General features: G+C 46.2%; 1 protein-coding gene across 1 annotated transcript in view; it reads right to left on the reverse strand.

Moving 5' to 3' along the window:
* The window catches only part of LOC144823889 (mucin-5B-like), a 1,747,676-nt gene that overhangs the window by 520,292 nt on the left and 1,211,310 nt on the right, over positions 1–16,074 (reverse strand). The window contains exon 18 of the mRNA XM_078682783.1: positions 3,819–3,919. Coding sequence (XP_078538909.1) covers positions 3,819–3,919 — 101 coding nt within the window. The remainder of the gene's footprint in view (positions 1–3,818; positions 3,920–16,074) is intronic.

Raw genomic sequence — 16,074 nt, forward strand, 5'->3', positions numbered from 1 at the left:
ATATGCATACGCTGGGAGACTTGTATGTTGAGGGTATGCTGTGGCCCTTTCTCTCTATGATGGAGGAGGAGGGCGTCTATCCTGGACAATTCCTTAATCACTTCTCCAGGATAGCACTGCTGAGACGTCGCTGGGGGGACATTTAGCAGGAACCCCCAACAAATCTTCTAATGCAGTTTATGCATGTAATGGGCACGGGAAGATGCCTCATAAAATGGTTTGGGGACTCTATCCACAAGCATACCGTAACTGATTTAACACCACTGTGTAACAAATGGGAGGCAGACCTGACACGATCCTATACATCTACAAAATGGGATATGTTGCTGGAAAGCCCTAGAAGTATTCCCAGAAATGCAAGGTTTAGAGTGATCCAATTTTATTTTTTCCATAGAGCTTATCTATCCCCAGATAAAATTAATAGGTTTTTTTACAGGGCAGATGCATGTTACCCACATTGCATAATGGTAGATGGCGACCTCCTACATATGTTGTGTTCATGCCCCAGATTGCACAGTTACTGGCACGGAATACTTCTATTATTGAAATCAAGTACAGACAGGGCATTGCCAAACATGTGGAAAGCCTGCATAACATGAATATTCCCCAGAAATAAGTAATACAAGGCCTTCTCCAAATTTCTAGACTTGCGTTTAGTGGTGGCTAACAGGCTAGTCACACGTCGATGGAAAGCAGACAACCCCCGCCACTCAAAGCCTGGGTTCAATCCATGGTGAACTGGGTTTAAGGCAGAGGCTGTGTCATCGTAAGTACCCCATTTCAGCATCCTGGAATGCTATCCTAACAGTGTTTCAAGTAGCAATAACTTCGGATGACCCTCCAGATATTCCTACTAGCTAATCTAGACTACACATAGACGGTGATGTGAACCGATAACAATGAGATCTGAAATGCGCATCACACACCACGTACACTGGACCCGTATGCAGTAGTACGGCACTGAGTTTTATGTACTTACCCTTGGGAAGATGGCATTATTGTGGTAGACTTGGACCGCCTCCCCGCCTTCCCTATTCCCCGCCCCCCCCCCTTTCTCTAGATTTGTTGGTAAAAAGTGTTATTGTCATATATTTGGTGGCTTGATCATCAGCCCTGAAGTTACGGTGTAGCCGAAAAGACTCTGAAATATACATGCAGAATACATTTGTGAGTGAAAAAGGTACTGATGCTATTCTTTTAAATTGAAACTAGCAGCCTGTCCCGACGTTGTCCGGGTATGAAATAGAATGTGTGTAATGTGTGTATTTGGCAAAGGCAATTTATATTAAAATCTCGCGGTAGACAACATTTTTTGTTTCATTAGAATAGGGACGGAGAAGGGCCAGCTGCAGCCCTGGTTGATGTTAGCAGGCGCGTGTAATTGGTGTAGTGATCTGCCGCCTGAGCCCTGCTACAGCCCTGGTTGATGTTAGCAGGCACGTGTAATGTCGTTGAATGAGAGAGTTATAAACCGCGGGTAAATCCGTTTAATGAGAGAGTTCAGTGACAGCGAGTAGGAGAGGCTGCAGTAATTGTCCCCGCAGCCACGCTCATTTGCGTGTTCCCCCACTTGAGGCCCAGATGCAGGCCTGTTTGATGTTAGCATGCGCGTGTTCCCCCGCTTGAGGCCCAGCTGCAGCCCTGGTTGATGTTATCAGGCGCGTGTAATTAGTGTACTGATGTGCCGCCTGAGCCCGGCTAGAGCCCTGGTTGATGGTAGCAGGCACGTCTAATTTCGTTGAATGAGAGAGTTCAGTAACAGCGCGCAGGAGAGGCTGCAGTAATGTTACTTACCAGGCCTCCAGCTGAACGTGTTTGTCATGCCCCCAGCACACGGCCACAGCAGACGATCATCTGATTAATGTACGACCCACATGGCATGAAGGGCGGAACGTAGCACACGCCCCCAGCGTTTCTCCCGCCCCCAGCGTGCCCCTTGATGCGGCGCAATTGCCTTCACATGGCATGAAGGCAGGACACACGCCCCAAGCGTTTCTCACGCCCCCAGCGTGTCACATCCCCAGCGTGTCACACCCCCAGCGTGCCCCTTGATGCTGCGCATCAACGTAATTGGTGCTGGTATGTACGACTCACATGGCATGAAGGGCGGACACACGCCCCCAGCGTTTGTCACGCCCCCAGCGTTTGTCATGCCCCCAGCACACGCCCACAGCCCACGATGTGATGGCCGTACCACACGCCCCCAGCATTAGTCACACCCCAGCCCACGCCCACAGCACAACGCAGACACGCCCACAAGGGACTACTTTGCTGGCACGGTACTTTTACCTTTTAAATGTATGTGGTGTCCTACGGTACAATTGTATGTCTTGCACTGTATGATTGTGATGAACACCACTGTTTCTTGAAAAGCTGCAACTGCCCTTTCCAACGCTGTATTGGGTGTTGTGATTGGTGCTGTGGTTACTGAGATTACCCGCCTCAAAGGTTTGGGCTCTCTCTTTATAATATTAGTATGGATTTTAACAAAAGCCGGAATTACATTGTATAGCTGCTATATCAGATGTAAGTTATAACGATGCATAGATATGCATGGGGTAACAGCCGTCTGTTAATACATCAATACATTGCCCTGATTAATATGGTTTTTGTTGTTGTCAACTGATTCTGCAAGTGCTGAATATGTTTATAATTGGTGTTACATATATAAAACTCAATAAAAAGATTAAACAAAAGAAATTACTAGTGGTAGGTACCTTCTTACCCCTACTTTTAAACCACCTTCCAACACTTTCCACTTTCCTTGCCTCTTTTTCCTAGACTGTTCCTATGCTTGCAGAGCTAGAGAGCAACATAGACTCCCATCTTCATCCCTGCTGCAGATATTTCTTGCACTGGTTGTTATTCAGATTCCGATGTAATCCACATGTGTGCCAAATATGTATACAACATTACACCACAAAATATGGACCATAGTATGGTGGATCAGTCTACATTTTCCAGTGTGGTAAAGCAAACAAAGACCCTGGGTTTTTAGTGATCTTTGGTTAATTTGTATGTTGCATAAAGACGTCTATATTTGATCCATGATTTGTCTTTTCCATAGGGAAATATTGCGTAGAAAGTGAGAGGGGCTATAAAGCACAGCGTGCGTTTTCTATACACGTCACCACACATCAAACCTCGTAGGTGCACCTAACATGTGCCACTTTGGATGATCCTCGTTCAGCCATTGCCTTTGACTATTTTGTTAATTTGGATGAAGAACATATTACAAAATTAAGAAATACCAACATCACTATTGCAACGTAAAAAATATTGACTTTGTCAATGCATTATAATTTAAGGGGCTTTTTTTTTTTTAGCAAAGTGTAGTTAAGGCAGCAAAACTTACATGCTAACATATGTGACCCTGAAGTGGTATAACAGAACGCAAGTCACGGCAAGAACAAAACGAAAGGAAAAGATACCACGACATGCCTTAAGTAGGGCTATGTAAGAGGGTAAATTGTGGGGGAGATGACGGAAAGGAGGTTATCTGTGAGTGGCATGAAGATTGTAAGTCTTATTTTCTAGAATGATGAAGGGACGTGGCTAGTTAGCTATTTGGGGGCAGATCATTCAAGAGCCTTCAGGTAAAGAAGGAGAAAGACACAAATTGTTCGTGAATTGAGCCCTTTGTCTTTAGCTAGATTAACATTGTTGATGACGGGGAACAGTTTAATTGTTCAATGTACATAGTTAGAGTCAGGATAGTTGGGTGTCCCGTAATCATTAAAATAAATATAAATATGGCGAAGTTTCTGTAGCAAACAAAACATGCAAACATGACAGCTAGTAAGTCAAGAACTCCTTACACAGTCCATGTCCTGGGTCTTGCAGCTCTTCTGACATTCAGAACCCACTACATCCGGGCCAGCCAACAAACATTCCAAATAGTACATGGGCGCAGGACATTCTGGAATAGAAACATGAAAATAAAATAGGTTATTTAGAAATTAAGTTATACAACAGGCTCTCATATTCATCATTTTTTTTCCATAATGAAACAGATTGTACCCTTTGACACAGACTAAACAAGCTTGCACAACATTTTATTTACTTTCCAGAAAGTTGTGTCAAAAGTAGTTCAAAACAGCACAAAGCATGGCTTTGTGTTTCCCTGCATCAAAGGGACTTTCTATGGGTGTTCCCATGCAAACACTCATGGTTTTTAATACAAAACCCCAAGTACTTAATAGTTGACAATAGAAGACAAGCTGATGCTCCCAGTGTCGCCTGCTGTCCTATACCAGTGTTATTATACCGATAATGCTGTGTTGATTTCCAGGACCCCGGCTGGCCTCCAACAATTGATGAATGCCTTTGCTGAGTTTATGGCTGATAAGAGTATGAAGATTAATAAATCCAAAATGGTCCCACTGATCTGCGGGCATAAATAAAAAACTGCAGACCTTTTTTTTATTGACAATATGCCCATTGTTGGATTAAGTTCATTTACTTACTTGGGAGTCTTTTTTATGAGCAATGGTTGTTGGGCCCAACAGGATATTAATGCCAAAATGAAAATGGTTAGAAATACGAATGGAATCTTTAAATTCTCATCCAAATTGGAGAGCTGGCTAATCCAAGAAATATTAAAGATATACAAGGCGGAGGAGCCAAGCTCGCGTCCGAGATGGCCGCGTTTTAGCTCGGCTCCGTCTACGTTCCTGTTCGAAACATAAATCCTGCTTTTATCCTGCCCCGGGAAGACACTTTCTGCTACGCTGTGGATCTACGGCGATTTATATGCACTTACCGTCTGTTCCGGTGGTCTCTGGGTGCTGTGGTTCCGGACCTGTGCCTTCGCTCGCTTCGGGGCCTCCGGAGCGGACTGGCCTGAGTCTCCTCGGCGGCGCCCGGACGGGGCGCTACGCTGTAGCCGGCCCTTGATGGCGCAGTGGGCTCGACCTACGAGGCGGTTGTGCGGAGAGGCCGGTTGCGGCTTTCTGGCCTGATCAGACGGTACCGCGGCCTGGGGTGGAGGCGCTGCCTTCTGCTGACGGGGCTGACCGTAAATGTGGCTTGTCCCCCCCTTTGTTCTCCGGTCCGGCCATTTTGAGTGCCTTCGCCCGGACTCGGAGAACGGGGCCGGTGGCATTGGGGGGCCGGCGATCCTCCTTCTTCTGGTGGCCCCCCTTCCTGCTCTGGACGTGCCTCTGCTGGTGGTTGACTGAATTCCGTTTGCCTTGCTGCGGCCCGGTCGGGGGTCGTGGATCGCTGCGACCCCGCCGGGCTTCCAAGATGGCGGCCGACACTGTATATCTCAGCCGGGCCGAGATGGGCGGCGGTGGTCCACGATGTGGCGCAGAAGCCGGATACTGTAAAGGTGTTCCTACACTTGCCGACATCCTCGCCGCCCTGTGCTCCTGGGGTACTCCTGTGGCCGCACCCGCTGTTACCCTGGAGGAGGCTCGTTTCGCTGGGCCGTTTGAACCCCCCCTGGCGTGTGCGGCTACGTCGCTGCTGGGTGCGGCTGGACCTATCCTGGAAATTGTGGACCCGGAGGCTGCCGTTTCTGCGGATTTGCGGAGTTCCGCTGCCCTCCATCGTGATGTGTCCTCTCCTGTGCTGTGGGTCGGTGTGCCGGGTCCTGTCCGGGCCGGTCTTGGTGGTTCTTCTTGTTCTTCATCTCCTCGAATGGCCGAACGTAGATCCTGTGCTGCCTCCGCTGGGTCGGCTTTCCTCAGATCATCTTCGGAACTGTGCCTGCATTGTGTACAATGGTTTCTGACTGTCCCTGTTCATCCGAGGTATGCACGAACCATCTTCTGCGGATTGAAGTTTGACCTCCCTGTTCTCTGCCTCCTGTTCCTCGTGGTCTGGTTCTTCGTGAGGCGGACTGCTACCGATTTGGAAAAACAAGGACAGGGATGAGACGATCTTGCCTTTGTGGACTGTTGTCTTGTAATGGCTTGATGATCGGTTGGTACGGTATGACCATGTCGGATTTTTGTCGTATTCCTGGACTGTATCCTTAAAATCTTTGCCTTCCTGTGGACACTGATGTTTCGGACGGGAGGGTGGGAGCCTATGATTCTGTTTTATGGCCCTCTCCCGTGTTCTTTCCTCCCTTGTTCCTTTTTTCCCCCCCTTCTTTTTTGTCTTTATGGTTCTATCTTGCTTTAGCTCTTCTATATTTCGGGTTCTGATTAGGGCGACAGGCACGCTGCTGGGGGGTAGGCCATAGCCTTCTGCAGGGGTGCAGGGTGGGCTTGTGGGGTGGGGGGGGGGTCTGTCATTTCTTTGGGGGGTTTTTTTTTCTCCCCTCATTTTTCTTATTTTTTGGTTCTATGGCTCTTGTGTGTCCTCTTTTTCGGGACGCGGTCTCAGCATGTGTCCCTCTGGGTGGGTTATTTTTGATACACTAGCCGTTTGGTCTTACTGTGACTTTGGCTCACTAAGTAATTTTGCTCCGGTTACTACTGGTTCTGTATACCGATTTGTGGTTTCCGGCCTCGTTTGCCGTGGGGCGCGTGCTTGAGGTGGCGTTCTTCCTTTCGCTTTTTGTCCCCTTCTCCCTCTTTTTCCTCCCTTCCTCCCCCCTCTTGTGGGGGGGTGTTTCCTTATTCCCTGGGTTGTGTGACGGAGGGCTTTATTTGATAAGCTTTTTTCGACTCTGTTTGATATGATATGTTCTTGTTGTGGTGGGTGGGCGCTGAACGGCGGTTGCTACTGTTTATCTGGCGAGACTCCTATTCTGCTTTTACCGATATGTGTTTGTCATTATTGAGTTATCCTGTATCTTCTGCCGCGGCTTGTTCGCGGCCCACCACGGCCCTCCGAGACTTCCTACCTGTTATTATCCTGTCATACCCGTTACTATATTAGAAAATCAACCTTCTCGTATCCTGCCCCTGTGGGTTGCTGTATGGCTTTTAGCCCTTATTTCCTGTATGATTTGTTGTGATATTCTGTATGCGTTTCTGTACTGTTGAATATGCTCCTTCTTTGTGGTGGCCGGCCCGCTGGGTTGTAGGCCGTATTTGTGAGCCTTCTCTGTACAATAAAGGTTTTAAAAAAAAAAAAAAAGATATACAAGGCCAGGGAGGGTGGTGACCGCTACCTATGGGGCCGGCCTTTGGAGATATTCCCATAGTAAGTCGTTACAACCCAAGCAAAATTGTTTTATCAAATGTTTACTCTGTCTCCCCTCCTCTGCTTCCAGTTTTACTGCTCACCAAGAGCTTGGATTACAATATTTAGAAGATTTACTCTTGGCCAAACCTTTACTCCTTTGGTTTTCTATTTGGTCCAAAGTGGAGACTAGTTTTACTAAATCAATCATTATAGACTGTCTAAAACTGGATAACGCTTTTCACATTCCATGGCTGTGGTATATTAGTTCACCTGTTAGTACCCTTTTTAAATTGCCTGTGCGCAGTGACCCTCAAATGGTCGTGAAACTCACCAAGAATTAGATTAAAGTTGGCTTTTTTAGGCATAGGGAAGATCTGAGGATAGATTCCGGAAGGATGAAATCTGCAGTCCGCATGTATATGTCTCTTTCATTGGAGGAGGGTTATCAATACTATTTGTCTTGTGTCAATAATAATCAACACTGATATGTGCTGGCTGGGTTTTGGCTTGTAATTGTGCACCATTTGGTAACCTTTCCTTCTATGAAGGTATGTACCTCAGAATCGACCCCTTGCCCAGGTAACGGAGTGAGCAAGCAGAGCACAAAGCACTTTATGCTATTCTGTTGTTTTTACTTAGAATATTGGCGGTATTGCCTGAGGTCCATTTTTGTCACACAGGGTATTAGGAACTATGATGTGGCCTTGCAATTTTTGCTACTTTTAAATGATCCACTAGTATGTTTTAAAGCTAGTACTTTTATGTTGATGGCAACTAATTTTAGGAAGAGTCTTATGTGCTAGATTTTACTAGCTTCGATGTATCAAACATTTATTATCTTGAATTGTGAATCTTGGGCTAGTTGTACGACCATTAAGTTTAGCTAGTTGCAAATTGCGCAAAATTGGGACTTGCAATTTGATACTGACTAAACTTCATGTACAACAGTGTCTCAGACACCTTTTGCGATTCCCAGTGGGGTTGCGAATTGCATGCCTCATGAATATTAATGAGGCTGTTGCAATACGCGACCCCATTGGGAATGGCTAGAAGTCCCAGGGATGGTGGCCTGCTTGGGTCAGCAGACCACTATGTCTGTGACTGCGTTTTTAATAAAAAAACAACAGTTGATGCACAGAATGCAGAACAATGTCATACATTTACCCCAGTACAGAGATCTGGGTCTAAATCTATCCTTTTTTTGCTGACCATGCCATTCCAGTTTGAAGCCCGGCATATGCAAATCAGTCATGACCCTTTGCCTCATGAAAACAGTCCAGCCCGAACTGCCAAGCCCGGTCCTCCCTGGACTGGAAACAAGCATCCTAAAACCGGTTTTGGGGTTTCACCCCTCTTCAGCCAGGATAGCTTGATTCCAGTGGCATTGAGAGCACTGGACCCATGTCTGGGCATACCCGTCTCACTCGGGGTGACAAAAGCAAAAACAGTTGATGGACACAATGCAGAACAATGTCGTACTGGCTGATGAGGGCTGAAAACCCGAAACCGGCCCTAGGATGCCCCCTTATATATTATCTGAAATTATGCATTTTATCTCCTTTTATGCCATATCTTGATGTTTTATATGTTTATGTACTTTTATAGCTGTAAAACAGCCAAATAAAGGTAAATTGACGATGATGATGACAATCGAAGACAGGGTTTGTCATCCAAAAATAATGCCACTTTGAAGCATGTGAAAAAAGAAGAAATGCTTTTGTTTCTCCTAATTTTTCTCACTTCGTATTTGCGCTGCAACGTACAGCACACATCCGAAGTGCGAAAAGTTTAAAGTTATTCTAAGCATAGTATTTGGTAATGGAAAAAATATTTGAATATTGCGACCTATGGTAGGGTGGTTCACACACTGAGAAGGCCTCAGACCAACATCGTAATGAGGCCTTCAATCTCTGACATCCTCCATCTCAGCCACATCTCACTTTTTTTTGCATGATCCTCTATTTGCTTTACACTTACATTTAGGAACACCAGATCAAAATATATGGAAAAAGGAAAACAGGACAGTTGGACAAATCAATGCAATAATTTCAAGGCTTAATGGTGTTCTAAACATACCACCTCCCAAGCTATCAATCCATTCCCCAGCTGAACTAAATTCCTTTCCTGTGGGCTTCTCTCCTAGCTTTGTTGGTACTGGGGCCGTGTAGTAACAGGTGAGGATAAAAGATGTATGGTGGAATGCTTGTTGGCTATTCAATTTAACTTATGTAGTAGCTTAGTATATTTCTTTAAGTTTCAGAAACGTTTACAAAACACTTTAACTCACTGGATGATGTCATTAGAGATCTTATGTGAGATATCATCAGTGATGTCACTGGCCATGTGATGGGTGATGTAAAATGTGAGGTCATAAGCAGTGCATTGGGGGTCATAAATTATAGTTAGCTCAGGTAACTATAACTGCTGAATTGTTTTGGCTTTATACAAGTGAAATCAGAGCCTAACAATACAATCCCTGTAAACTTTTTTTATCCAGTGAATTTCTAAGGCTTTTTAATTCAATCTCCTAACTATAATGTCACTGTAAACTATGTTTTTTTCAGTGAATTTCTATGTTTTTTAACGCAAAGTAATTTTAATTATCATACGCTAATCCAACCACTGCCATGCAGGGCCTGCACAGTGTAGGTTAGTCACAGTGACTGGCCTGTGTCCAATCCTTGAAGCCAACCCCCTTAGCCACCCAACCCCACACTGCTCATGCCCTTTTGCCATGAATGGCAGGGGTTGGCCACAGTACCTGGGCAGTGGTCAGTCCCTATAGCCAACCTAACTAAAGCTCCAAATCCCGCTCCACACATGGTCAAAGGGGTTTGGAGCTTAAAGGGGGCTGCATTAAATAAATATATTTGGATGGGCCGCACAGACCCCACTGAATTTGGGGACCACCACCTCCCTAGGGCTAAAAAATAAAAATAAATTTAGGGGGGCAGCCGCACAGACCCCCCCCCCGACCCGGGGACCGTCAACTCCCTGAGACAACAGTAAAAACATATATGGAGAGGCTGCATTTCTCCGGGGACCACCATCTCTGGGGACTTCATATTAAACATTTTTTATGGGGGCCCTAAACCCGCCATGTCCTGGGTACTACCACCTCTCCAGGACAACATCTAAAAAATCTAAGAGGGGCAGGATGGACCCATTGGATCTGGGGACCACCTCCTCCACAGGGCTATATTTTATAAGTATGTGGGGGGCCGCTTGGACCCACCCAGGCCCCAGGGACTACCACCTCCCTGGAACTACTTAACAAATTATTTATAAGGGAGAGCCACAAGGATCCCCCCTGGGAAACACCCCCTCCCCGGGGCCAAATACTTTTTTCAAAAGGGGTTATCCAAGAGGGAGATAATGGGCCCAGAAGCCCTATCCCCCGGTGCCCAACCATATATAAAATGGTGCCCTGGGTAGCTAAGAAAGCCTATGGGAACCATGGGGGGGTACCTCAAAGTCCCCGCAGTCCCAGGCAGCTCCTATCTGTTATGGGAGGTGGCATTGGTTCTGCAAGGAGTAAGTTGCTTTAATCAGCAGCTCCCTGCTTGTGGGGTCAGTGTTTTAATTTGTTTCCCTGCACTCATATTCGTGTGCAATTAAAGAGATGAAAACTCTGCTTTCTGCAAGCCGAAGCTGCTGCTTGCAGAAAGCGGAGTTATGTTTGCTTTTGCTTTGTAGGAACTGTTAGATCTCAATGATCAAAAGCAAACAGCTACCTCCCAAGGGTCGGCACCTTGGGAGGTAGCAGGAGTCAGCCCTGAGGGTTGGAAGCCCCCAGGGCCATTCATGGCTCCTTGAAGAGAGCTGCTCGTCCCCTCTCCAATGTTTACTTTAGGCCCGGGGAGGTGGTGGTTCCTGGGGCCTGGGGTCTATGATGAACCTGACTCATTATTTTATTTTAGACCCAGGGGGTGGTGGTCCATGGGGGGGCGCAGATTACCCCATATAATCTAATGGTTGCACCAGGGTGGCGACAGTCCCGAGGGCTGAACGGGCCCCTTGCATTCATTTATTGACCATTGCCCTGCGGAGGTGGTAGTCCCTGGGCCATTGGGGGGCTGTGTGCCCCCCTGCATTTTTTGCTGTCTTAACCCTGGAGAAGTGGTGGCCCAGGGATACCGTAATCCCTAGGAAGGGGCCCCATGATCCCCCTCTGTTTTTCAACCTCAATGTCCCCGGACCTGGCCTACCTGGGGGCAAAGTAAATGACCTGCGTAGGACATCACATTGGTTTTTATAAATCTCTGAAAAATCCACTGATCCATTCATGGATTTTTCAGAGATTTAAAAAAAAAAAGTACTTTTTAGCCATGGTGGGATCTCTGGGGGGGACCCTTGCACCATGGATAGGGGCTCAGGGTGTCCCTACCCTGGCCTCTTTTTTAAATATCTTTTTTTGACTGACTCGGCTGAAGCCAAGTCCCAAAATGGCTGGCAACACTTCCTGGTTGAAGTCTTGGCGGCCAATCAGATTTTAACATGGGGACTGTCGGATCCGTGTCCCTACATATCTATATTGTTTTACCTTAATATCCCTAAAATTGCTGAATGGATTCACACCAAATCACAAAAAGTGCGATCTCAGAACAAAATTTACCACTCTGGCAAAGGCATGCGCTGTAAAAACATACATATGGTAAAACATGTGTGCTAAAAAATGTGTGATAACGTCACAACATGGTAAAGACTGTCTCCCACTTGCATCAAGCAAGAGCATTTTTTAAATTATTTCACTTGCTGGAAGTGGAGCGTTTGTTATAGCTTGGTGGAAGCAGTAAAACTCCTGCCAAGCCACAGCAAATAGCTATGTGCTGGGGGTGGCCTTCCCATAAGATACCAGGAGCTGGCCTTGGGGCATGGCAGTTCCTGGACTATCAATAGCTCAAGAAGACGTCCTGCCCTGGGCCCATATACAACTTGTTTTGGCCTCAGCAGGTGGTGGTCCCCAGGGCCAAGGAGGTCTGAAAGGCTCACCTCCTTCCTTCCTTGTGGCCCCAGGGAAGTGCTGATCTGGGTGGTCCAAGAGGCACCCATTTTAAAATAAATAAGCCCTGTGGAGGTGCTGGTCCTTGGGCATTAATATCCCACCTGGAGGTCAATTACTTACATATCAAGGAAGACCTAGCTTCATTTTTATACATTTTTGGCAGGAACCATAGATCCAGTGTGACCCCTGCAAAAATATTTTTTGAAAAATGCTTTTTTGGCCCTGTTGAAGCTCCCAAGAGGCCTAGGGGGTCAGGGTATTTCTACCATGCATCCTTTACTTTTAAAAAATGTTTTTCCTGGAACTCAGCTCAAGCTGAGTCCCAAGATATCTGCCAACACTTCCTGGTTTGAAGTGTTGGCAGCAAATCAGATCTGAGCACAAGATTGGGAGGAGTTGGGGATACTCTGCATCCTTATACAATCAGAAATTTGATTTTTACTTAATATTTCCAACACCATTGAAAGGATTTATGTCAATTCACTAAAAGGGAGCTTTCTGGACCAACACCTACCTTTCTACCAACTTTGGTGTATTTCCATTTAGCAGTCTGGGCTGTAGCCGTGTCTAAAGTTACTCAGGGAATTAACATGGTAAACACATGTTTTTGACCCCTGCCTTTTCATATAGAAACTACATCCTTACTATAACTACCTACTGGCGACCACCAATAGATTTTATATATATACATAAACTATTTCACTGAAAAAACCAAAGGTTACAGGGACATTAAAGTTAGTGTCTGATTTTACTCGTACAAATTCAGTGAAATTCGGCTGTTTATTGTTAACTGAGCTAACTATAACTTGCGCCCCGCAATGCACTGCTTATGACCTCACATATTACATCAGGCATGAGTCATGACAGGGTCAGTTATATCACTGAAGACATCACTGATGACATCTCAAATTACATCACTGATGACATCACTGGTGACATCATCTAGTGACTGTGAGTGTTTTAAAAAAGTTTATGAGTGTTAAATATATATATATATATATATATATATATATATAAATATATATATATATATATCGTGAGCAAGGAGAGAGGAGAGGGCTCTCGAAACGCGTTGATCTGTGTTTGCTTGCCACACTACCTATCTGAAGGTTAAAATACAATAAAAAGTGTAAAATAACTGGAGCACGCGAGTTCGTTCTAATTATTCACTCTGTGAGGGGTGAATTGTGTTGACATTGAAAGCGGCGTGGTTCTGGCGCAAGGACAACAAACCGATGTGAGAGCGCTGTAATTACCCGGCAACGAGGAACCAAGTGAAGTGATATATATTATACTTGTCCCTGTGAATCATGGATTAAAGTAATTTATGGCAATTGAAGTTCCTGTGGAGTGCTTTCCTGATACCTAAAAAGAGAAAGGAGTGAGCATGGATATATATAGATAGATATATATATATATATATATATTACCTACTGGCGGTCGCCAGTAGGTATATATAGTTAGGATTTTTTCTCTATGGGACTTTTGAAAATTCTATGTCTAATAACTTTAGCGTTTGTGGACGGAATTGGCTGAAATTTTCAGGAAAATGGAACATTTTGTTTCTGAGCAGCCCCTAAAAATTTGGGGGGGGTTCGTCAAGGGGGGGCCGAGAAAAAAGGGGGATCCCAAAACGCGTTTTCCCATGTTAATTTCCATAGGGCGGTTGGCCTCACTTTTAGCCCGAACGGCTGAATCGATTTGCATGAAACTTGGCAAAATTGTAGGGACTGTTAGCCCGATGTGCCTTTGCTAGGTCTCAATATATGTGCTCCAGTGGATTTTGATAAATTAACGTTCAAAAAAATATATATATCTGTAACTGCGCTCCGGGTAGCGCTCCGGTTCGCGTACTTGACGCGTAACGGAACTTCGCGAAGCCGATTGGCTCTCCGGTGTCTGTCAACATTCTAAACAGTCCGGAGCGGCCGCCATCTTGTCTCTCGGTAGGATCGAGAGACAAGAGGAGGCCAAAACAAAGGGGGAAATGACCATAAGGGGGCATAGTAGATCCTCCCTCACCCTCTAGGTTTGATGTGGAGGCTTTAAAAGGGCCACGCGGGGCAAAAAAAAAATATATATATATATATATATATCGGTTTTTTTGCGTGGGGAGCGCCCGGTACGCTTTTGTGCAATGGGCGGTGGTAATCTAAATGATGAGGGGGGGGGGGGGGGGGGGCAGCGTTCAAAGCACATCAGCGTGCATAAACACGAAAATGTTTTTATCTACCACGTACTTGACTTATCTCTAGCTTTATTAATACAATAATCAATAATGAAAAATCGACATCAATAGGGTTGTCCGTATTCCCAGTCAGTACCCTTCCCCGCCCGCCATGTGCACAAAGACCGCATACATCCCCCATAACGTCAAGGCTAAGTAACTAGAACGTCATAAGGAGTTGCAAGTCGCTCCCATACTGGCGCCATTTTGGTCGAGGCCAGGCAGATCCAGAGTATAGTTCAATGTCTCCAAAAAGTAGCGGCAGGACCAGAATCCCTTTCGCCAGTTCTGGCTTTGTCATTACGAGCACTAGAAAACAAGACATTCTGGGCAATACCACCCTTGACGCAGCCCTTTATTCTACAAGATGGTGTCTTTCAAAAGCCAGGGGTATAGGAGTATGTAACAAGCGAGCCATTTAATTGAAAAAACTAAACGTGACAAACGGTTGCAGGATCAGTGAAGGTTGATTTTATAATTGAAAGTATAACAGGATCAGTTACAATAAAATCGTTCATACGCACACCATGGGCGAGTATCATGGGGAACATTATTTCGAAGCTTTATTAATACAATAATCAATAATGAAAAATCGACATCAATAGGGTTGTCCGTATTCCTAGTCAGTACCCTTCCCCGCCCGCCATGTGCACAAAGACCGCATACATCCCCCATAACGTCAAGCCTAGTAACTAAAACGTCATAAGGAGTTGCAAGTCGCTCCCATACTGGCGCCATTTTGGTCGAGGCCAGGCAGGTCCAGAGTATAGTTCAATGTCTCCAATAAGTAGCGGCAGGACCAGAATCCCTTTCGGCAGTTCTGGCTTCGTCATTACGAGCACTAGAAAACAAGACATTCTGGGCAATACCACCCTTGACGCAGCCCTTTATGCTACAAGATGGTGTCTTCCATTCAGAAAATATTGTTGGCAGCATTTTGAAAGGAAAGATAAACGGCCGTTCTCCTAGTGAGTCTCACATTGGTACATTTATGAAGAATGTTGAAGAGTAGTATGTTGAAAATCTGAAGCCATCGTTCTACAAACTCTCAACCAGCCTTGGATGGAAAAATCCTGAAGAATGTACAAACTGAAAACCAGTTTTTGTCTGCATAGCATCAGCAGCAACACTTGAGTCAGCTTTGTGTGAAGCCGCCATCTTGATCCAATCAATACCGTCCCCCTGCACACATTCAGGGACCAGGCCGCATTGCGAGGGCACCGCAAGACGTGTCTTCAGGTCAAACGGATTGTGGGACAAGGTCCAGAATGAAGAGTCACCAAAAGGCAAAAAGTTCCGCCGGACCCCGGGAGCCGGCCACCTATGTCGGGGGCGATCTCAGGCCACACCAGGGCAACAAGACTTGGGGAGGGGGCAGGAGCCAAGCGCCCTCTCCCAGTCCGCGCCACCACACCGCCCCTCGGGGGCCTCCGTCAAGGGGTTCAGGGAGGCACCGCAGGCAGCGGTTCTTCAGATCAGTGGCTCTCACCGGCAAGGCTCCCCTCCGTCAGCAGCGATCGTTGGTGCTGTGGTTGTGGCCGGAGGCCCCGCCTAGTCAACGCCCCGGCCTCTCCATGTCGTAGGCCGCAAGAGTGGGCGCAACTCAGCTGGATGGCGGGTGAGACGCTGTAGCCGCAAGAGTAGACAAAACTCAACCGGCCGAGTGAGGCACTGTGCCTCAAGAGCGGGCGGAACTCAGCTGGCCGAGCGAGGCACTGTGCCGCAAGAGTGGGCGGAACTCAGCTGGCCGAGTGAGGCA

Source organism: Lissotriton helveticus, chromosome 3_1 (genome assembly GCF_964261635.1).
Source record: "Lissotriton helveticus chromosome 3_1, aLisHel1.1, whole genome shotgun sequence".
NCBI classification, from domain to species: domain Eukaryota; kingdom Metazoa; phylum Chordata; class Amphibia; order Caudata; family Salamandridae; genus Lissotriton; species Lissotriton helveticus.